Source organism: Odocoileus virginianus, unplaced genomic scaffold (genome assembly GCF_023699985.2).
Source record: "Odocoileus virginianus isolate 20LAN1187 ecotype Illinois unplaced genomic scaffold, Ovbor_1.2 Unplaced_Contig_9, whole genome shotgun sequence".
NCBI classification, from domain to species: domain Eukaryota; kingdom Metazoa; phylum Chordata; class Mammalia; order Artiodactyla; family Cervidae; genus Odocoileus; species Odocoileus virginianus.
This window is the reverse complement of record NW_027224326.1, coordinates 852,492-875,714: the sequence shown is the minus strand read 5'-3', so window position 1 is coordinate 875,714 and position 23,223 is coordinate 852,492. Positions and strand designations below refer to the sequence as shown.

The 23,223-nt window shown below is 39.2% G+C and overlaps 1 protein-coding gene across 1 annotated transcript in view; it reads left to right on the top strand.

Moving 5' to 3' along the window:
- HERC2 (HECT and RLD domain containing E3 ubiquitin protein ligase 2) overlaps positions 1-23,223 on the top strand; it is a 242,558-nt gene that overhangs the window by 80,941 nt on the left and 138,394 nt on the right. The window contains 8 exon segments of the mRNA XM_070463934.1: positions 6-130; positions 10,154-10,332; positions 14,342-14,526; positions 15,708-15,863; positions 16,554-16,679; positions 16,682-16,738; positions 21,777-21,947; positions 22,306-22,409. Of these exon segments, the coding sequence (XP_070320035.1) occupies positions 6-130; positions 10,154-10,332; positions 14,342-14,526; positions 15,708-15,863; positions 16,554-16,679; positions 16,682-16,738; positions 21,777-21,947; positions 22,306-22,409 (1,103 nt within the window).

The window sequence follows — 23,223 nt, the reverse complement described above, 5'->3', positions numbered from 1 at the left end:
TCCAGTTTCAGGTAATGAAGTTAACGTAAGTCCAGGTCGTCGATTCATGATTGATCTTCTCGTGGGCAGCTTAATGGCTGATGGAGGCTTAGAATCAGCCTTAAATGCAGCCATCACTGCAGAAATCCAGGTATGGTCCTAGGAATGTGTGTGTGTGCACGTGTGTGTGTAAGCTGATGGAGGCGATTTTACTTACCAGTGAGCTGAGATTGAAGCTTTGCCAGAATTAAAAAAACTTTGAAACATAAGACTTTTAGTAACATCCAAATATTTCTGTAACTAAAACTTTTTTAGTAGTTTACAAGAACTGAGTTATTAAGTATGATAAAATATACCCACTTTGTGTCTATTTATTAATAAGTGAATTGACAGGTACCCAATCATAGCACAAATTATTGCCATCATCCCGGAAAGGGCCTTTGTGCCCCTTTGTGTGTGAAGTTGGCCTACCTTCCTGCCTCTCTCAGATGACGTTAGCCAGTTTGGGGGACTTCCTTGGTTAAGGGGCTTCCGGTGGTTAAGAATCTGCCTGCCAATGCAGGGGACATGGGTTCAGTCCCTAGTCCAGGAAGATTCCACGTGCAGAGGAATAACTAAACCTGGGCACCCCAGCTGCTGAGCCCAGAGTGGCGTAACTGCGAAAGCTGGCGCTCCGTAACGAGAGAAGCCGCTGCGCTTAGAAGCCCACACACTGCAGCTGGAGAGTAGCTCCTGCTTGTGGCAACTGGAGACAGCACGTGGTAGCAACGAAGGCCAGCGCAGCCAACACCAAATCAGTAAATAAGCAAAAATGAAAAAAGTTCTTTTTGCCACTCTTGATTTTCACATAAATGATATCATACAGTATGTACTGATTTGTGTTAGCTTTATTTTGCCTTGATAGTGAATTTTAGCTTCAAATATGTTGGTTGTATTATTAATTTTTGCTATTGAGAAGTGCTTCTTGTGTGATTATGGCACTGTTGATGTATCCATTCTCCTGTTGGTAGACATTTGATGATTTTTGATTCTTAAAGCTGCTGTGATCATGCTGTGTACAAGTCCTTTAGTGAACACTTGTTTTTTCTTTTGGGTAAATACTCTGAATTCGATTTTGCTGGATCCTAGGGTGAGTGTGTACAATTTCCCAATGTAATGGTGGCATTTATTGCACATTTAAGCAGCCAGTATGAGAGTTATAGCCCATTCTTGACCTCATTAACATGAGGCATGTCAGTCTTTTTTAAAGACTATAGCTATTCTGGGAGTAGGGTGGGGTGTTAATTTGTATTTGCACATGCATATTTGTCATTCGTAGCCACTTTTGTTGCTTTCGTTGTCATAATAGTTTTCAATTTAAAAACTTACACTGATAAAATTGGATGATGTGAGTGTATTAAAAATGTTTTGGAAATATACCTACTTTGATTCAATTGAAAAAAATTAGAAGCAATCAAACATGTAATGATGTTAGTAGCAAATATGATGCATTGTGTACCTTTTCTCCTTCTGATGCTATGCTGTGTACTTTACTTTCATTTTCTTTTTTAACTTTGTCAGCCATGTTGATGTCGACAAAAAAAACCAGTGGATCTAAAAAAGGGATAGAAAATTTTATTCAGGCCAAATATAGGATTATACCCCAGGAACAGCATCTCAGAAATTTCTGAGAACTATTGAGCCTATTACAAGTCAAGGCACAGTTAATATAAGTTTTTTGAGATAGAAGGTTGTACATTAAATAATATTATTGACAGTTTACACAGTCCTGATCTAAGCCTCCTCATGGCCTCTTACAAAATCAAGGAGGGTTTTCTTTTAAGGCATTACTTGTTGATCCTGGTAGAATATTTCTCTTTGGTTGAGCAGGCCTATCTGCTGATGAGTAGGTTTAGTCCATGCATAATGTGAATACACGGGGGCTTCCCTGGTGGCTCAGACGGTCAAGTGTCTGCCTGCAATGCCAGGTTCGATTCCTGGGTGAGAAAATCCCCTGGAGAAGGAAGTGGCAATCCACTCCAGTACACTTGCCTAGAAAATCCCATGGACAGAGGAGCCTGGTAAGCTACAGTCCATGGGGTCGCAAAGAGTTGGACACGACTGAGTGATTTCAGCTTTACTAATGTGACTACACCATGCACAGCAAGGAGAGAAAGGCCATAGGGCAGAGAAAATTTTTCTGTTTAAATTTTTCTTGTATTGTCAGAAAATGTGAATTTTTTCCACGAGTAGAAAAAGTTGTCTTAAAATTTCATTTTACAGGCATGGACACAGAAGTACCACAGAAGTTAACAGTGGTGCTAAGGTGTCATGACTAGTGAGTGGCAGTTTGTTGATTCTAGACTGCTTCCTTCTCTTCCTGAGTCTCCTGTGGCTCAGTGTAACAACTCACCTGATGGGAGCTGTGATATGTGGACTAGACTTAAGCAGTGTTCTTAGAGCCTGTTAATTTAGTAAGCATATGTTTATTTTGTGCTTTCTGCTGGGGAGTGGAGCCTTGGGAGGGGAAGAGAGGCTATAGAGTATACAGGTTGTGATCCCTGGATAATTGTTAAGGTTCATAAAAAAATAGCCAAAAGGCCATTTGTTTTAGGACAAAAATACTTTGAAGCTACAGAAAGGCATAAACAAAAAAAACCTCATCAGGTGGGAATAATCATTGTTAATATTTTTTTGTGTATAGTCTTCCAGGCTTTCAAAAATGCAAATATTTACTAACAGTAGTAATTATAATGCTAGAATTGGTCTTGGTGGCTTGTATCTTTTTCATTCATCAGGTTGCCATATCATCTATATTGAATACCCTTCTGTTATGTCCATTTGTTCTGTTGGCTTTGGGGAAGTCTGTCATAAGGAAAAGGACTAATGTTTCCTTTTTTAAAAACAATTTCTTATCATTGACCATTTAGGTTTTAGATATTTTTACTACTATAAATATTAATTCTATTTCCAAAGAAGGGCAGTGCCAAAGAATGTTCAAACTACCGTATGGTTGTGCTCATTTCACATGCTAGTACAGTTATGCTCAAAATTCTTCAAGCTAGGCTTCAACAGCATGTGAATTGAGAACTTCCAGATGCACTAGCTGGGTTTAGAAAAGACAGAGGAACCAGACAGCAAATTGCCAACATTGACTGAATCACAGAAAAAGCAAGGAAATCTACCCCCGCTTCCCCCATCAAATCTGCTTCTATTTCATTGACTATGAGAAAGCCTTTGTATGGATCACAACAAACTGGAAAATTCTTAAAGAGATGGGAATACCAGACCACCTTACCTGTCTCCTCAGAAACCTTTATGCAAAAGGTTATCAAGAACCTTTATCAAGAAGCAACAGTTAGGAACAATGGACTGGTTCCAAACTGGAAAGGAGTAACATCAAGGCTGTATATTGTCACCCTGCTTATTTAACTTATATGCAGAGTACATCATGCAAAATGCTGGGCTGGATGAAGCGCAAGCTGGAATCATGTTTGCCGGGAGAAATATCAACAACTTCAAATAAGCAGATAATACCACTTTAATGGCAGAGAGCGAAGAGGAACTACAGATCCTCTTGATGAGGGTAAAAGATCAGAGTGAAAAAGCTGTCTTGAAACTCAGCCTTCAAAGATCATGGCATCCAGTCCCATCACATCACAGCAAACAGATGGGGAAGGAGTGGAAGCAGTGACAGATTCTTCTTTTCTTGGATTCCAGAGTCACTGCGAACAATGACTGCAACCAGTGACACTTGCTCCTTGGAAGGAAAGCTATGACAAACCTAGACAGCATATTAAAAAGCAGAAACATCACTTTGCTGACAAAGGTCTGTCTAGTCAAAGCTATGGTTTTTTCCTGTAGTTATGTACAGATACGAGAGTTGGATCATAAAGAAGGCTGAACACCAAAGTGATGCTTTTGAATTGTGGTATTGGAGAAGAATCTGAAGAGTCCCTTGCACTGCAGGGAGATCAAGCTAGTTAGTCCTAAAGTAAATCAACTTTGAATATTAATTGGAAGCCCTGATGCTGAAATTGAAGCTCCAGTAGTTCGGTTACCAGATGTGAAGAGGCAACTCATTGGGAAACATTCCTATGCTGGAAAAGATTGAAGGCAGAAGGAGAAGGGAGTGGCAGAGGATGAGATGGTTGATGGCATCACCAACTCAGCGGACATGAATTTGAACACACTCTGGGAAATAGTGATGGACAGGGAAGCGTGGTATGCTGCAGTCCATGGGTTGCAAAGAGTTGGATATGACTTAGCAACTGAACAACAACATTACTATAAATAATTTTTAATTACATTCTTAAAGATTATAAGTTATTGGTTGTAAGAATAATAATTAGGAAAAAGATGGTAATGATGGCAGAGTAGAAGGATGTGTGTTCATCTTCTGCAAGAACTCCAAAATTGCAAGTCACTGCTGAACCACCTTTGACAGGAGACTGTTGCATCCCACCAAAAAGAGATACTCCACATCCAAGGGCAAAGGAGAAGGAAGGCCCAGCAGGATGGTAGGAAGGGCGAAGTTGCATTTAGAATCAAACCCAGTACCAGCCAGACATACTTGGAGGGCTCAAACAAAACTTTGTGCACACCAGGACCCAGGGACCCCACAGAGACTCAGCCAGACCTGCCTTTGATTGTTGGAGTGTCTCTTGTGGAGGCGTGGGTCAATAGTGGCCTGCCGTGGGAACAGGGGCTCTGGCTGCAGCAGACCTGGGAGGCACGGCGTGTAGCCTAAGTCCTCTTGGAGCAGGTTGCCATTAGGCTCATCATGGAGCCACTGAGTAGACGACCCATGAACTGGAGAACAATTATTCCAAAGAAGTTCTTGCACCATGTTACAAAAATTCAAGGGCCCACAACAGATTTCCCAACCTGGGATTCCAGCAAAGGGACTGAGGATGCGAAGGAATTTGACTTTGGAGGCCAGGGGATTTGATTATAGAACTTCCAGGATTACAGGACTGGGAAAACAGGCTCTTGCAGAGTGCACAAACAAAATCTTGTGCATCAGGACCCAGGAGAAAGGAGCAGTGTCCCCACCAGAGACTGAGCCAGACTTGCCTATGACAGTCCTGCCACGGGGTGAGGCTCACTGAATACAACAGTCCTCGGAGCTGCAGCATACTGGCATGATTCCTTTTAAGGGAGGCTGCCATTACTGTTTGGCATTACCCATGCCAAACTACAGGGAAGGAACACAGCCCCACCCATCAACAGAAAAATGGATTAAAGATCTACTGATGGCCCCACCAATCAGAGCTAGACAGCCAGCCCCTCCCATCAGGAAGCTTCCAAAAGCCTCTTATCCTTACCCATCAGAGGGCAGACAGAATGAAAACCACAATTGCAGAAAACTAACCAAACTGATCACATGGATCACAGACTTGTCTAACTCAATGAAACTAAGAGCCATGCTGTCTAGGGCCACCCAAGATGGACAGGTCATGATGGAGAGTGCTGACAAACCATGGTCCACTGGAGAAGGGAATAGGAAACTACTTCAGCAGTATTCCTGCCTTGAGAACCCCATGAACAGTATGAAAAGGCAACAAAGTATGACAGTGAAAGATGAACTTCCCAGGTCAGTACGTATCCAGTCTGCTACTGGAGAAGAATAGAGAAATAACTCCAGAAAGAATGAAAAGATGGAGCCAAAGCAAAAACAACACCCAGTTGTGGATGTGACTGGTGATGGAAGTAAAGTCTGATGCTGTAAAAGAACAATATTGCATAGGAATCTGGAATGTTAGGTCCATGAATCAAGGTAAATTGGAAGTGGTCAAGCAGGAGATGGCAAGAATGAACATCGACATTTTAGGAATCAGTGAACTAAAATGGACCAGAATGGGCGAATTTAATTCAGATGACCATTATATCTACTACTGTGGGCAAGAATCCCTTAGAAGAAATGGAGTAGCCCTCATAGTCAACAAGAGTCCAAAATGCAGTACTTGGGTGCAGTCTCAAAAACGACAGAATGATCTCTGTTCATTTCCAAGGCAAATCATTCAACATCACAGTAATCCAAGTCTATGCCCCAACCACTAATGCTGAAGAAGCTGAAGTTGAATGATTCTATGAAGACCTACAAGACCTTCTAGAACTAACACCAAAAAAAGATGTCCTTTTCATCATAGAGGATTGGAATGCAAAAGTAGGAAGTCAAGAGATACCTGGAGTAACAGGCAAGTTTGGCCTTGGAGTACAAAATGAAGCAGGGCAAAGGCTAACAGAGTTTTACCAAGAGAACATAGTAGTCATACCAACAACACAAGAGATGACTCTACACATGGACATCACCAGATGGTCAATACTGAAATCAGATTGATTATATTCTTTGCAGCTGAAGATGGAGAAGCTCTATACAGTCAGCAAAAACAAGACTGGGAGCTGACTGGCTCAGATCATGAACTCCTTATTGCAAAATTCAGACTTAAATTGAAAAAGTAGGGAAAACCACTATATCATTCAGATATGATCTAAATCAAATCCCTTATGATTATACAGTGAAAGTGACAAATAGATTCAAAGGATTAGATCTGATAGACAGAGTCCTTGAAGAACTATGGATGGAGGTTCATAACATTGTACAGGAGTGGTGAACAAAACCATCCCCAAGGAAAAGAAATGCAAAAAGGCAAAATGGTTGTCTGTGGAGGCCTTACAAATAGCTGAGAAAAGAAGAGAAGCAAAGGAGAAAAGGAAAGATACACCCATCTGAATGCAGAGTTCCAAAGAATAGCAAGGAGAGATAAGAAGGCCTTTCTAACTGATCAATGCAAAAAAAAAAAAAAAAAGGAAAACAATAGAATGGGAAAGACTAGAGATCTCCAAGAAAATCAGAAATACCAAGGGAACATTGCCTGCAAAGATGGGCACAATAAAGGACAGAAACAGTATGGACCTAACAGAAGCAGAAGATATTAAGAAGAGGTGGCAAGAATACACAGAAGAACTATACAAAAAAGATCTTAATGACCCAGATAATCATGATGGTGTGATCACTCACCTAGAGCCAGACATCCTGGAATGTGAAGTCAAGTGGGCCTTAGGAAGCATCACTAGGACAGAGCTAGTGGAAGTGATGGAATTTCAGCTAGGCTATTTCAAATCTTAAATGATGATCTGTTGACTCAATATGCCAACAAATTTGAAAAACTCAGCAGTGGCCACAGGACTGGAAAAGGTCACTTTTCATTTCATTCCCATAGAAGGCAATGTCAAAGAATGTTCAAACTCCCACACAGTTACACTTATCTCACACGCTAGTAAAGTAATGCTCAAAATTCTCCAAGGTAGTATTCAACAGTGCATGAACTGAGAACTTTCAGATGTTCAATCTGGATTTAGAAAAGGCAGAGGAACCAGAGATGAAGTTGCCAACATTGGTTGGATCATAGAAAAAGCAAGACGTTCCAGGAAAATATCTACTTGTGCTTCATTCACTACCTAAAGCCTTTGTCTATGTGGATCACAACAAACTGTGAAAAATTCTTAAAGAGATGGGAATATCAGACCACCTTACCTGCCTCCTGAGGAATCTGTATGCAGGTCAAGAAGCAACAGTTAATAGAAAACAACAAAATTCTGTAAAGCATTTATCCTTCAATTAAAAAATAAAAAGAGGCAACAGTGAGATCCGACATGGAACAATGGACTGGTTCCAAATTGGGAAAGGAGTATGTCAAGGCTGTATATTGTTACCCTGCTTATTTAACTATTATATATGCAGTACATCATGTGAAATGCTGGGCTGGATGAAGCACAAGCTGGAATCAAGATTGCTGGGAGAAATATCAATAACCTCAGATATGCAGATGACACCACCCTTATGGCAGAAAGCAAAGAGGAACTAAAGAGCCTCTTGATGAAAATGAAAGAGGAGAGTGGAAAAGCTGGCTTAAAACTCAACATTCAGAAATTCAAGATCATGGCCTCTGGTCCCATCAGTTCATGGCAAATAGATGGGAAACAATGGAAACAGTGACAGACTTTATTTTCTTGGACTCCAAAATCACTGCAAATGATGACTGCAGCCATGAAATTAAAAGACACTTGCTCTTTGGAAGAAAAGCTATGACAAACCTAGACAGCATATTAAAAAGCAGAGACATCAAAAAAAAAAAAAAAAAAAAAAGGCAGAGACATCCCTTTGCTGACAAAGGTCTGTCTAGTCACAGCTGTGATTTTTCTAGTAGTCATGTATAGATGTGAGATTTGGACCATATTGAAGGCTGAGTGCCAATGAATTGATGCTTTTTAACTGTGGTGTTGCAGATAAGTCTCTGAGAGTCCCTTGGACAGCAAGGAGATCAAACCAGTCAATCCTAAAGGAAATCAATCCTGAATATTCACTGGAAGGACTGATGCTGAAGCTGAAGCTCCAACAATTTGGCCACCTGATGCGAAGAACTGACTCATTAGAAAAGACCCTGATGCTTAGAAAGTTTGAAGGCAGGAGGAGAATGGGCAGACAGAGGATGAGATGGTTGGATGACATCACTGACTCAATGGATACTATTTTGAACAAACTCCGGAGTTGGTGCTACACGGGCAAGCCTGGTGTGCTGCAGTCCATGGTGTCTCAGAGAGTTGGACATCACTGAGCAACTGAACTGAACTGGTTAGGAAAAAGTTTTAGTAATAAAACTTGGTCAAAAGCACACACAGTTTTAAGCTTTCCAACCCATGTTGCCTTCTTAACTTAATTGTGGATGGCACAGTTCTAGTCCAGCCACTTCTCAGGATGGAGCAGACTGTTGTGTTTAGACTTATTCTGGTGTTTACTGTTAGAAAATAAAGACCAGAAGGAAAGAAGTTGTATGCTTTTTCACAGTAAATTTGATTGCTAGAGGAATGCTTGGTATATAGTACATCCTCAGGAATATTGGTTGCATTTGACTGGCAAAAGATAACCTCTTTCAGAGTTTTTTTAAAATAATAACTTTATTGAGTTCTACTTCATCTAGTATAAAATTCAGTTTTTTAAAGTCTTTTTTTTTTTGTATATTTGAAGAATTGTTCAGCGTCATCAATGTCTAATTTTCTCATTTCCTCACTCCAGAAGGAAAGTCTGTGCTCCTTAGTCGTTTCTGCCCATTCCCCACTCCTTGCAGCCACTGACTACCACTAATCCACTTTATGTTTGTGAAGATTTCTCTGTTTTGGACATTTCATATAAGTGAATTTGCACAGTGTGTGGCTTTTTGTATTTGGCTCTTTCCAGTTAACAGTGTTTTCAAAGTTCAGTGAGGTTGTGACATTCATATTGTACTTAATTTTAAAAAATTGTTTAACAGTATTCTCTTGTATGGATATAGCACATTTTGTTTATCTATTTATCAGCTGATGGACATTTAGATTGTTCCCTCTTTTAAGTTATTATGAATAATGCTGTTATGAATATTTGCGTGTAGGTTTTTTTGTGGACACAGGTGTTTGTTCCTTATGGGCGTATGCCTTGGAGTAGAGTTGCTGAATTTTATGGTGACTCTGTGTGTAATGTTTCGAGGAATAACCAGACTGTTTTCTTAAGTGACCGTACCATTTTACATGCCCAGTAACATTGTATGTCAATTCCAATTTCTCCATATACTTGCTAGTGCTTGCTCTTAATACTGTTCATCTTTTTTGTTCTACTGTCCTGACAGATGTGAAATTCCCTGATGACTCATGATGTCGAATATCTTTTCATGTGCTCATTAGCTATTTGTCCATCTTCTTTGAAAGAAGTGTCCATTCACTTTTTGCTTGCTTTACAACTGGGTAATTTATCTTTGAATTTTCGAGCTGTAAGGATTCTTTCTCTCTCCTTTAGGCCCCCTGTCAGATACAGGACTTGTGCGTATATCCTCTCATTCTGTGGTTTAGTGCTTTGTGTTTACAAAGCAGATAGTTTCTGCCTAGGTGATCACGTTGGGTGTTGTGAGACCCAGTAGCAGGAGTAAAGATCTCAAGAGCTTCACAGAGGCTGGCGAGCATTTGCACTGGCAGCCTGGCCGTTGGGTTTGTAGGACAGATTGCCTGTTTACAGACGGAGCTGCTGAGCGGTGTGAGTTTTAGTGGTTGCCGTGGGCCGGTGTTACCAGGCGCGGGAGTCAGCACTCAGTTAGGCTGTGGGGTCCAGGCTCAGCCCACTTCTCAGATAACTGGTAACCAGCCTGTATTTCATGAATTACAGGATATTGAAGCCAAAAAAGAAGCACAGAAGGAAAAAGAAATTGATGAACAGGAAGCAAATGCCTCGACATTTCATAGAAGTAGGACTCCGTTGGATAAAGATCTTATTAATACGGGAATCTATGAATCTTCTGGAAAACAGTGCTTGCCTCTGGTTCAGCTTATTCAACAGCTTCTTAGGTAAATAGTATTGATGTATTTTAATAGAATTATTGATTTTCATAATAAAATAGATTGAATGCTGGGGACTCAAAAATGTCTTCAGTTGTTGAGGAAATACTCCAGAAAGTACCTTGGAGAGACTTTAGAGCAGACTCTTAAATATAGGTGAAGTGAGAGGTTAGAGTGTATGAAGTAGAGATTCCAAAGGTTTTCACACAAGAGAAAATTGGAGTGTGTGAAAAGTGTAGGATGAGATTCTTATCTTCATTAGTAAGTAGGTAGATACAAATGGAAATCATCGTGGTAAGATTTTTTTTTTACAGTTGGTTGTGTCATTGGCCATTCTGTCTATCATAGATTTATATGTTTTCATTTCTAAGACAACTTTTAAAAACTGAAGTAAATAAAAGAAAGGTGAGCATTATATTTGAAGAACTTATCAGGAGGAGGTAAGAATCAGTGAGAGTCAGAATATGAGCAAAGACTAACATTCATAAGGGCTGAAGTAGTCATTCACTGCTGAAAAATGTCAGCCTGTGTCATGGTGCCCTTCAAAAAAAGCGAAAGAGCAGGGTGGTTTCTGAAAGGCATTTGTTAGACAGTGAAAAATTATTGTCCTTTATGTAACACAACTCCACTCTGTGTAAACCTGGCTCCTGGTTTGTTTTTTATGCAGAAAGGAAAGCGAGCCCTAAATCCAGGGCAGTGGTGGGTGTGCTGGTGTGGGTTGGCCCGCCCTCCACATGAGGGAACACACGTTTACTCGGCACACTGTGGCTTTTAAAAGAGGGTGTTTTATAGCTAGTTCCTTTTATAGATTTTAGTAAATGCCAATAAAATACCTTTTTCTTATTTTTAAAAATAATCTGATGATGGTTTTTTAAAAATCAGTGTTTGTACCTTCTAATCTTCAGTATCACAATTTGAAGTAAAGTGAGTTAATGAAGTAAAGTGAGTTAACTCAGTGTAGCTGGTGGTAATGAAAAGAGCTTGAGAATGTTTCCTGGAAAATTTCAGTTGTGACTGCTTGTGTAAAGTTGGCAGCTGAAACTCTGCCCGCTGTGGTAACTGTGGGAGTAATAACAACAGTGTTTACATTGCAGAGTTAATTAAGGATCAAGTGAGAAAATGGTCATTGCTATGCAGAAGTTTTAAAGCAAAAGCATGTAACTCAAGACGTGCTTTTCTGTGTTCTTACCGACACCTTCCTTCGCTGAGGAGGCTATGCCTGGGCACACTGGTGTCACTGCCAGCCAGCACTGGGCCCCCTGTTCTCCACCCTGTGGCCAGTTACCATTCTCATGAGAGGCCAGCTCTTGCTCACCTGCCTGTTCAGTCCATCTCTTCCCTCGGTGTGTAGACACCTGTCCCTCTTACCTGCCTGCACCTGTGCTATTTAGTCTGGCAGTCATTTGCCACATTGGTGTGATGAACATTTGAAGTGTGTCCACAATGTAGCCAAGACACTGAGATTTTATTTTTTTATTGATTAAAATTCAAATTAAAAACTTAGACTTGATTCAACTATTAGAAAACTTAGTTATGTTTGGACTAACTTAGCCATATGAATTTACCTTTTCATCTCTTCATTTTTATGAGCATTAAGTGCAAATCAAGTATTTGCAATGAAAATTTAGTTATCTGAATTGAAATGTACAAAATACACAAAATATACAAAATACACAATGGCTTTTGAAGACTGTGAAAAGAACTAATATAAAACTCTCTGTTTTTTCTTACTGGTTTTACATTGAAATGATAATATTTTAAATATATGGTAATAAATACATGATTAATGCTGGTTTTACATGTTCTTTTTATCTTTATTTATGTGACTGGTAGACATTCTAAATTACATGTGTGAGTCCCTGGCAGACGTTTCCTGTTGCGCCATGTTCTCTGTACCATTCTCACATTGTCTTCTGAACCTTCCTCTTTACTTTTGGTTCCTTTGGCATGCAGGCAGGAGTTGGCCCCACAGCAGGTTTATAATGAAGATGTACCTGTTTAGAAAACATAAAACAAAAGCTGAATCATGGAAGTAAATAGTACCTTAAAAGTTTTTTGGAAAAGAGAAAAAGAAAAATGCATAAACGACTTTCTCACTAACAATGCCTGTGATCTCAGCTCTTTTCATAAGCATAGATAATTTGCCTTTCCTCTTACAGAGATAGACTTTAACTTTATTTCCAACCTTAAGGTTTTGTGACTAAGTGAGACTCATGTGTTGACTTGGCTGATGCACTTGTTGAAAAATAATCTAAAGGTTTACAGTTTGGAGATTTTGGAGACATCTGATGCATTTTATTGTTTGGAAAACAGGTTGGAGAAGTTGTAGTTTGCCCAAAGTAAGCAATGAAACAAATTTCAGAGTAACTCCTATGCTGACAAAGAGCCACAGAAAACCATTTGTATTTGGAAATAGAGAGCTATGAAGATTTTTAAGTCAATGAACTCCGTCAGAATTATACACTTTGACTATGGTTCTGAATTTTCTATTAGGGAAATAAGTTAACATTTGTATTGTGTTCTGTTAATATATTTTGCTCCGTCATGTATGGCCTAAAAGCCAGATTCTAGACCGTTTCTTTTAGTGATACGGTTATCAGGGCAGGTTATCAGGTCATGGAGCAGGAAGATGAGGTGAATCGAAAACAAAGCCCTGAGCACCCACTTGTATTTTTTGTGGCTGGGAGTGCTGAGCACAAGCCAAGGTTCCCTATTGCATTTTCTGTGCAGCCCTGTGTATGTTGATGTGTGTCTTCTGCTTCTGCCCTCACTCCACTGCTATAGGTAGAGTAGAGTGAGGACAGAATGAGTTCCTGGATTGAGCCCTGGGGGCAGATACAGTGGATGGAGGTTCTACTTAAACCTGCTATTATGTAAGAAATCAAAGAAGTGGAGTAGAGTGCTTCTCCGTGGCCTGGTGTTGTGCAGAGGTTCTGGACTTTTCTGCTCAGTGACCATGCCCGGCACTTTGGCTGGAATGGGGCTGGTGTGGCGGGGCTGCACTGACAGAAGTTCCAAGCCAGGCTCTGCTTGGCTCTTTTCCTTCTCTGACTCCCTTTCTCTTTCTTTTCTCAGCCACCGGCCAGGCCTTGCCCACTTGGTGCCAGGACTGCCCCCGAGTGGCCGGGTCTTATCTGCTGTTCTCTGCGCCTTCTGGTCTGCCTTCACACTAACTTGAGTTACCTTTCTTGGACACAAAAAGGATATCGCTTTTCTTTGAAAACCTAGTGGCTGAGCATTGCAGAATTTATCCCCAGCAGCCTGGCGCGCTCTCACCTACAGTGTCCACTGTGTGCACTCCCCTTCTTAGTCTTGACCTCCGTGCCCTGTCCTTTGCATTCTGCTCGTGGAGCGTTTACTGCTCTTCTCACTACACTTTCTCTCTTCTCCCCATTTACCTGCTGATGGTTCGTTGCTCGAGTTGGATCCTGCAGTTGGAATCAGGTCCCCTGGTCTTTTCCTTGTTGCTGTGTTCCTTGAGCACCTCTTGCTGTGACCTCTTTCATCTGTGCCCACTTCCTTCCTGTGCTGTCTGAGCCCTGGGCGTCCCTCACGTGGCCCACTCTGGTGCTGAACTGAGTAGGTCTGAAGGTAGACTTGAGAGTCAGATGCAGAAATGCGAGTGGATCTTATCTTTAAGAATAGTGTTGCATTTGTATTTGAAATGCAGCTTTGGATAAAAAATTATATAACAGTTACTTTTCCTTCCAAAGGTTTATAGAGGAGTTTTCTGTTGTTTTGGACTGTTGCATGCTACTCCTTAGGAGCACATTTGTGAAGCAAGGGGTGTCATTCTGCCTTGCGGTGTCTTGTGTGCACCTCCGCTCCGTTTTGAGTGAGGTATGCTTACTGCAGATGCACCTGTCACACACTGGGGAAGGGAGCCAGCCGCAGGTCACGTGGGTGTATGATCTTTATTTCTGATTTTAATTTATGTTGTGATTTTTTTTTACATCCCTCCCCCATTTAAAGACAAACATAACTTGCTTAATTTTGCAATTCTCTTTCTCCTGCATAGAAACATTGCTTCTCAGACAGTAGCCAGATTGAAAGATGTTGCCCGTCGGATATCATCATGTCTAGACTTTGAGCAACATAGTCGTGAAAGATCTGCTTCATTGGATTTGTTGCTGCGTTTTCAGCGCTTACTTATCAGTAAACTTTATCCAGGAGACAGTGCTGGTCAGACTTCAGAAATTTCTAGTAAGTTACTTAAAGTGTTAAAGTGTCTTGTATTATTTTGACTTTTTTATTTACGCTTCTTGACATACCTATTCTGCATGGCCCACATATGTAGTTCTTATACTATTAGATGTACCAATTTTGGGGGACTTTATTTTGCATCTGCTTTTTTTTTTGGACAGATATTTCTGTTTTAAACTCATCAATATTTTTATTTCATTGTGTTAACATTTAAATTCCTTAGACATGAGAAATAGCGTCCTTTATGTTCAGGTTAGTCTTATAGAAGGTCTTATTCCACATGTTAGTTATGGACTGTGAGAGACTGACGTAATATGGGGACAGAATTGTGACCTAGTATTTGTATGTCACCCTGGTAAGCTGGATGGGTGTAGTAGGAGAAATGCATCATCGTTGGAGGAAGAGAGTCTCAGTTACAGCTTTAGTTTATTAGCTGCTGGATATGTGGGACAGAGTCTCCTGGGAGTTGTTGACTGTTAGCATGAGACTGGAGGGTGCCTGTGAGAATGAGGATGATGTGTAAGAAAGACTCAGTTCTGTGTGCTGTGTAGAGTAGGGCACTTTGCAGAAACTCCACAGGAGTGGTTGGCCCTTTATAGGATATTCTGTGCCAGGGATGGAAGGGTCTGCTACTTTTGTTAGTGTTTTTATAGCTAGTGTATTCTAAAACAACTTGATTACTTCCTGAAAATAGTTAGGCACCTGTAGAGGATGGAAAACTTCAGGTTGAAATCAGCGAACCATTTCAGTCTGAAAGAGGTGTCATAAACTCACAGGGACTAAAACGCTGTTAAGAGCCATGTAGCAGGAAGAGTTGACGATTTTTTATGACATTGAAAACCGCGTAACTTTGTTCATTGACAGTAATTTTCAGGCTTTAAGATTTGGACTTGGAAAACATATATATTGGATATAAGGTTTTAGAACTGTTAAGTTATAACTTTGGTTTAGTGTTTTTAAACATTGTATAGTTCAGTGTTTAAAAATTGATACATCCAAACTCACTGTTTCTCAAATTATGTGCTGTAAAAGGAGGACTAAGGAAGGTTAACCACTCCTGTTTGAAAAAATTATTATAGGTAAAAGATGTAATAGATAAAGATAGAATAGTGAAACAAGGAAGTTTATTTACAAAGTAAATTTTGATAGTGCAAATGAAACTCTGTGCATCTCCCCTCCAGGTCCTGAACTGATGGGGGTCGGGTCCTTGCTGAAGAAGTACACGGCCCTTCTGTGCACACACATTGGGGACATACTGCCTGTGGCGGCCAGCGTTGCTTCCACTAGCTGGCGGCACTTTGCAGAGGTGGCCTGCATTGTGGAAGGGGACTTCACTGGTACTTACCTTGGTTCCTAAATGTCCGCATGTATTTATTTTTGGAGATTGATGTGATTTAAAATGTATCATTTTGTGATAAGCTTGCATGCCTTTACCTCATATATCTAGTCCTGTAGACTAGACTACATGTCTCGTACTGTAGACTAGGCTATATCTAGTCCTAGCCTTTCGGTTTCACCTTTTGCTTTTTTATTTGCAATTCTAGAGTTAAGCAACCTGGTGTATATAGAATTGGTGCTTTAGAGTCATACCACTGTTATTAGCACTTCAATAATGAAGTTAATGGTAATTGTCTAATTTTATTTCAGCAACATAAGAATTAGTTGCCCTTATATTGCTTAATATTTTTTCAAGTTAATTCTATGACAGATTATTATGATGGAGTGCTTTTTTTCTGATGATTAACTTAGTTGGAAACACTTAGTTTTTCTGAATAAAAAACTCTAGTTACTCCTTTTGTGTTGAAACAGTGTTTTCAAAAAGTATTTTTATAACTCAAAGGGTTCTGTTTGTTACCTATGTTTGTTTCTTTCAAAATGAAAGATAAAATAATCCTGTAGAATATACTGAAGGACAGTGTTCCTTATCTTGTGATTTTAAACATAGCCCAAGCTTGTAAAGTGATTTTATAGGATAAAGACTTTTGTTCTAAGTCTTACACCTTTTTTCTTTTTCTTTTTAAATGTAGGTATTCTCCTTCCAGAACTAGTAGTCTCTGTAGTGCTTCTGCTCAGTAAAAATGCTGGCCTCATGCAGGAGGCTGGAGCTGTGCCTTTACTGGGTGGCTTGCTCGAGCATCTGGATCGGTTCAACCACTGGCACCAGGAAAGGAGAGGGATGACCTTGAAGAGTTAGCCTGGCCTGGCATCATGGGTATGGCATCTTCACTTAAGGACTTGCACTGGGGAAAGTTTTGTCCTAGTCTGCTCTTTGATTTGAAAGACTAATTTGACAAAGGAACACCAGTTATTGCCATTTTCACTGATGGTAGTGTGGAGAAGGAGGTGGCAGCCCACTCCAGTATTCTTGCCTGGAGAGTCCCTTGGACAGAGGAGCCTGGCAGGCTGCGGTCCATGGGGCCGCAGAGTCAGACACGACTGAAGTGACTGAGCACTTTGATGATAGTGTAAGTGGAAAACAAAGATAGTCCACATCAGAATAGTTTTGGGTTACATTTAAGAAAAATTTTTCTGTTAGTAATGGTTGTTACATCCTGAATTGGATTATTTTAGAGCATTCTGGAAAATCCTTTCTTGGGAATTGTCTCCAGATGATATAGTTGAAGTGCTTAGTTATGATCCCGCTTTGGAGGCAGACGTTGATATGGGAGGGCTTTCTTAAACTCACTGGCCTTACGTGATGTTAATGAGTTACGGAATTTCCATAGTCAACTGGGCACTTCCCATCCTTACTGTCTCTAGTGCTTACCAAATTGGAATGAAACTTACCTTTTCAAAGTTTTGAACTTTGACACTTTTGAATCTTAAGTCTAAGCACTATGACTTCCTGGACTTACAGAATTAATTGTGGTTTACCTTTCATTTTATAGGAAAGCTGAAGCAAGGTAGGCCTTTCTACCGTTGTAGACTGTCATTTTTATATGTATTACTTAACAGAAAAAGTAACAAGTGTCCTAAGGAAAATAACCAGCCTTAGGATATTGAACATTATTTTTTATTTCTTTATTATAGCTAATATTTTCAACACAGTTCATCTACTTTGGTGAACTTAAATGGTCATTTGTGATTTTTGTCTGTTTACTCCATATGGTTGAGAGCTTATAACTTGATCAGCAGTTCAGACAGTTATTATAAGACATTTTTTTATTGTGAAGTATAACATATACACAAAATTACCAAAAGCAACTTTGGGACTGATCACAGGGGAAACCATTTATTAAGCAGAACCTTCCCAAACACTGTCTCTGTCTTACTGAAAGATTTCTCTGGGCTTTTGTGCTTGCCGTTCCCCTACTTCTCTTGATCATTTTATCAGATAGGCATGTGACCCATAACAAATTAATTGCTTAAATGTTCTTTTGTCTATTTCTTGGTGATTTGTAAGGCGTGCTTTAGTAGAGAATGCCAGATTTCCACAGTGATTGTACTGGTTCTCATCTCTACAAAGTGTGGAAGTACTCACTGTTCCACCTCCATTCCTCGAGATCATATGCCATTTTTTTCCATAGGTGTTTTGTCTGTAGGATTGTTGTACCAGCACTTTTGGGTGGAAGGACTATTGTAGTCTCTTCCTCTCGAGTACCACCTTTGACTAAATCAGTGACTCTGCCTGTGTCTGCTTCTGAGTGTGAGCTTCCTGCCAGAACATACTATACTTGCTGGCACCCTAGTGCACTGTGGAGTAGAAGTGGTGATAATGGGCACTCTTGTCTTGCTCCTAGGAACAGAGGAAAAACTACCCAAAGTTCACATATGAAGTATGATATTTTTTCTTTGTAGATACCTTAAAATATTAAGGATGTTTCCTTTGGTTTCTGAATGGACATTAAATTTCCTCAAATACTTTTTTCTGCATCTCTTGATGATTACACAGTTTTTTCTATTCATGTTGCAGATGGCAGATTTCATTCTTTTTTATGACTGAGTGGTATTTTATCACATATTTGTGTGTGTATATTGTGTGTATATATATTTCACATCTTCTTTGTAACAGATGTAACATTCATCTGTTAATGGATACTGGATTGTTCCCACCTTTTGGCTATTGTGATTAATGCTGCTGTGAATATAGGTGTGTAGATGTCTGAGTTCCTGCTTTCACTTCTTTCGGGTATATAGCCAAAAGTCGGTTCAGAATTCTTGCCTGGACAACAGACAGAAGAGCTTGGCAGGCTGCAGTCTGTGGGGTCAGAGAGCCAGACACAGCTGAGTGATTGAGCACCAGTGCACTGATAATTGTGTTTTTGATTTCTTAAGGAATTGCCATTCTGTTTTCCACAGCAACTGTGCCATTTTAAGTTCCCACGGGCAATGCACAAAGGAACAGTTCTGATTTTTCCACCTACATGCCAACACTTGTTTGTTTTTTAAATAATAGCCGTCCTCCCTGGAGATTGTCATACTGAGTGAAGGAAGTCAGACAGAAAAGAGAAATATCATATGACATCCCTTATATGTGAAATCTAGAAAGAAATGATACAAATTAACTTACTTATAAAACCAGAGACTCATGGTCTTAGAGAACAAACTTAAGATTTTCTGGGGAAGGATGGGCAATGAGATAGTTAAGGAGTTTGGGATGAACATGTATGCACTGCTGTATTTAAAATGGATAAACAACAAGGACCTATTGTATAGCATGTGGAACTCTGTTCAATGTTATTTGGCAGCCTGGATGAGAGGGAAGTTTTGGGGAGAGTGAATATGTTTGGCTGAGTCCCTTCACTGTTCATTTGAAACTGTCACAGCATTGTTAATTGACTATACCCCAAAACAAAATAAAAAGTTAAAAAAAAATAGTAGCCATCCTATTAGGATCAAGTGGTATTACATTGTAGTTGTGATTTGGTTTCCCTAATGATTAGTGGTGGTGTGCATCTGTTTATGAGCCTGTTGACCATGTACGTATCTTTGGAGAAATGTCATTTCAAGTATTTTAAGTCAAGTTTCTTGTTGTTGTTGAGTTGTAGAAGTTTGTTGCATATTCTGAGAATATACAACTTGCAAGTATTTTCTCATTCTGTGAGTTGGCTTTTCATTCTGTTGATCGTGTCCTTTGATTTTTTTCTTTTTTTTTAATGAAGCTTGTCTGTGCTTTTGGTGTCTTGTCTAAAAAAATGATTGACAGATCCAGTGTTAGGAAGCTTTCCTCCTATGTTTTTTTTCTAAGAGTTTTATTTATAGTTTTAGCTCTTATGTTTAGGTTTTTAATCTATTTTGAGTCAATTTTTGTGTATGGTGAAAGGTACAGGTCCAACTTGATTCATTTGCATTTGAATATTCAGTTTTTGCAGCATCATTTGTTGAATAGACTGTCCTTTCCCCATTGAAAGGTCTTGCCATTCTTGTAAAAAAAGAAAATCATTTACCTGTATATTGTGAAGATTTATTTCTGGGTTCTTTATTCTGTTCTATTGCTCTAAATGTCATTATTGTGCTGGTACTACACTGTTCTTTACATTTACTTATTTATTTTTCCTTAGGATTTAATCTGAAATTTTTCTAACTTTTTGAGAAATTATGCTAGTTAGCATAGTGATATTTTTATAATGTTTATTATGAAAATGTTCCAACAGATAAAAGTAGAGAAGATAATATAATGAATGGACCATCAAGTATTTACATTCCTAAGGACTTCCCAGGCAGGCCAGCGATTAGGATTCCAAGCCTCCACTGCAGGGGGCACAGGTTCAATCACTAGTCAGAAACTAAAATCCCGCATGCTGCATGGCATGGCCAGGAAAAAAAAATTTACTCACATTCCCCAAGCTCTCCTATACTTTTTATTTGATTGATTGTATTATTTTAAAGCGAATTTCTGTCTTTAAAGATTTTGCACACTTTACCTGTTAACGATAAAAACTTTTTTGGGAGAAAGAAAGCACAGTCGCATTGTTCTGTCCAAGATGAACAGATTCATTACCCTTTTTATCAGTGGTTGTGTTGAGTCAGGATGTAGACAGGTCCTCTGTAGTCGAGGTCGTATATACTTCTTGTTTTTCTACCCAACAGTGTATCTCCAGGCTCTCCTCCCTCACTTTTGTTGTACTGTTTATTTTTCTTGTTGCTGTTTTTTAAAGAAGTAGGCCGTTTGTTCTGGAGGATTTCACATTTTCTGAACTTGGTTTATTGCATTGTCTTCTTCAAGTCACAACACCTTTTGTCAGTGATATTTTCTATGAATTGCTGATGGGTTTGATGAGATTTGGTTTCAGTTTTGCTGGGTTGGAGTGTTTCTGAGGCCCTGCTGTGTGCTTTCTGTCTCACCCACGGTGCTGGTGACTCCCCCTTCAGCTCTGTCACGTGGACCAGGGAGTTCATGTATAGTGTGTCCACGGTACAATCCTCAAGCAACCTTGCCCTCAACTGGTAACCCGAGGTGCAATTTGCACAGGAGAGACATGATCCTGGCTTGACTCACCATCACCCCCAGCCCACCTTAACTGATTTCTGTGATAGTAAGTTGGAGTCCTAATGCTTCCAAAGGTGACTAATGAAGTTTTCTCTTTTTTTGAAGTATCATTGTTAACTTACTGAATTTTATTGATTTTATGTTTATTAACTTACTTTTTAGCTTTTATTTTTTCCTAATATGTACATTTAAAGACAGAAATGTCTTCAAAAATATACTTAGCTGTATGTCACAAGTGTTGATTTGCAGTATTTGCATTATTGTTCATTTCAGTTTTCTGATTTCCAGTCATTTTTTTTCTGGGAATTTTGGATGACATCAGTATAATGACAGCATAGTTTCAAATGTAGAGATTTTAAGTTTTTGTTACTTGCTTTATTTATTTATTTATGGCTACACCATACAGCTTACAGGATCTTAGTTCCCTGACCAAGGATTGAACCCAGGCCCTTGGCAGTGAAAGCACAGAGTCCTAACCACTGGATCACCAGGGAATTCCTTACCTGTTTTTAACTTAACTGCATTGTAGTCATTGTACATGCTCTGTAACTTGACTTATTTGAAATTTTTGAGATTTGCTTGATGCTTGGTATATGGCCAGACTTAGTATTCATCCTATCACGTGGTGTTTTTGTTTTTAAATCGTTCTGTGTCTTTGCTGAATTTTTGTTTGTGATGTTAGTTATAGTAAGATGTATATTAATTTCTTATTGTGTTTGTGGATTTGTCTATTTCACCTTGTAGTTCTTTCACGCAATTTGTTCTAGTTGTTTTATCTATTGATCTATTGATTCATTGATTTTGGTTTCTGTATACACAGAGTCATTTTTTACAGGTCAGAACTGTAGAAATAATGAGGAAGTGACACTTATACGCAAAGCTGATTTGGAGAACCACAATAAAGATGGAGGCTTCTGGACTGTGATTGATGGAAAAGTGTATGATATAAAGGACTTCCAGACGCAGTCATTAACAGGAAATAGTATTCTTGGTAAGGCGTTGCTTTTTACTTTGTGGATAAAGGTTGTGAATGTGTCATTTTAAGTAGACCATTTGGTTTAAAATGATCAGTTTAGTAACTGCTCCAGGTCTCATACATTTTAGTCTATAAGTGACTTTCTATCACAGCAAATTCAGACATATTTAAAGAATTTCTTATAATTATGCAGATTTTGTTCCAACACTTGTTGGAACTTGTTCCAGGTTCTGAGTTGACCCAGACAGCCCTGGCAGAGGGTGAGAGATCATATTACTTTGGAGTTAACCTGCACAATCTATTTCCTGTTTCTATAGTAAATGGCTAGGCAAACTGTGCTGAAGTCATGTTACTATTGTCTGTTTTATTTCAGCTCAGTTTGTAGGGGAAGACCCAGTGGTGGCTTTGGAAGCTGCTTTGCAGTTTGAAGACACACGGGAATCAATGCATGCTTTCTGTGTTGGTCAGTATCTGGAGGTGAGGCTGTGTGTGTGGTGAGCAAGGTGGACATCAGTGGGGACCCTCTCTGGATATTTCTGATAAGTGGTTTTTACCCTGAAGTATTGATAGCTGGATCTTTTGGAGGAAGGGGTCATTAAATGAAAAGCAAAAATCTTTTAGAAATTTTTTTTAATAAGCCAATTTGCATTTATTCCTGTTAAGATTTATGGTGTACTGATCTTGAAAAACTATTTTAAAATTGTTAATTTGTAAGAAATACAAACCCTGATCCACACACACAAAAAAAGTTAACTTTTTATCTTTACAATTTTATTGTAATTCTTTGTAGAAATTTGGAAGGACTTACCATCTTGATAGGTATTTTTGGGGAGTAGCTATTTCATAGCATAGTGTTTTAGAATAGAAATATGTCCATTCTATATATCCATAAGCATTGGGATTTATATGTTGAGATTGACTTTTCAGATGTGGATATAGAAGTGACAAAGTGTATTAATTTATGCCTCGAGTGTAATGTTTAAAGGATCTTATGAAGGGAAAAATTAATTTTGTTTATAAGTTGTCATATGACTGGGAGAGTTTAAGATTATTTTCTTTTGAACCCTTTTGGTTCTACCTTCTGTTTGATTTCCTCAGGAATGTTCTAGTTAAGTTGTTTATCATTGCTTTGGGTTTTCCACCAGGAGACCTGTGCATGCCGTCTGCTCTCAGTTACTGATATCTCCTGTTATTGTGGGGCAGCCTAAGCGCACTTTTATAGGACACAGTCTTTATTACGGCAGTATATCTTGTTTAAGGATAAAAGCTGTTGGAATTCTTGATTGAATGT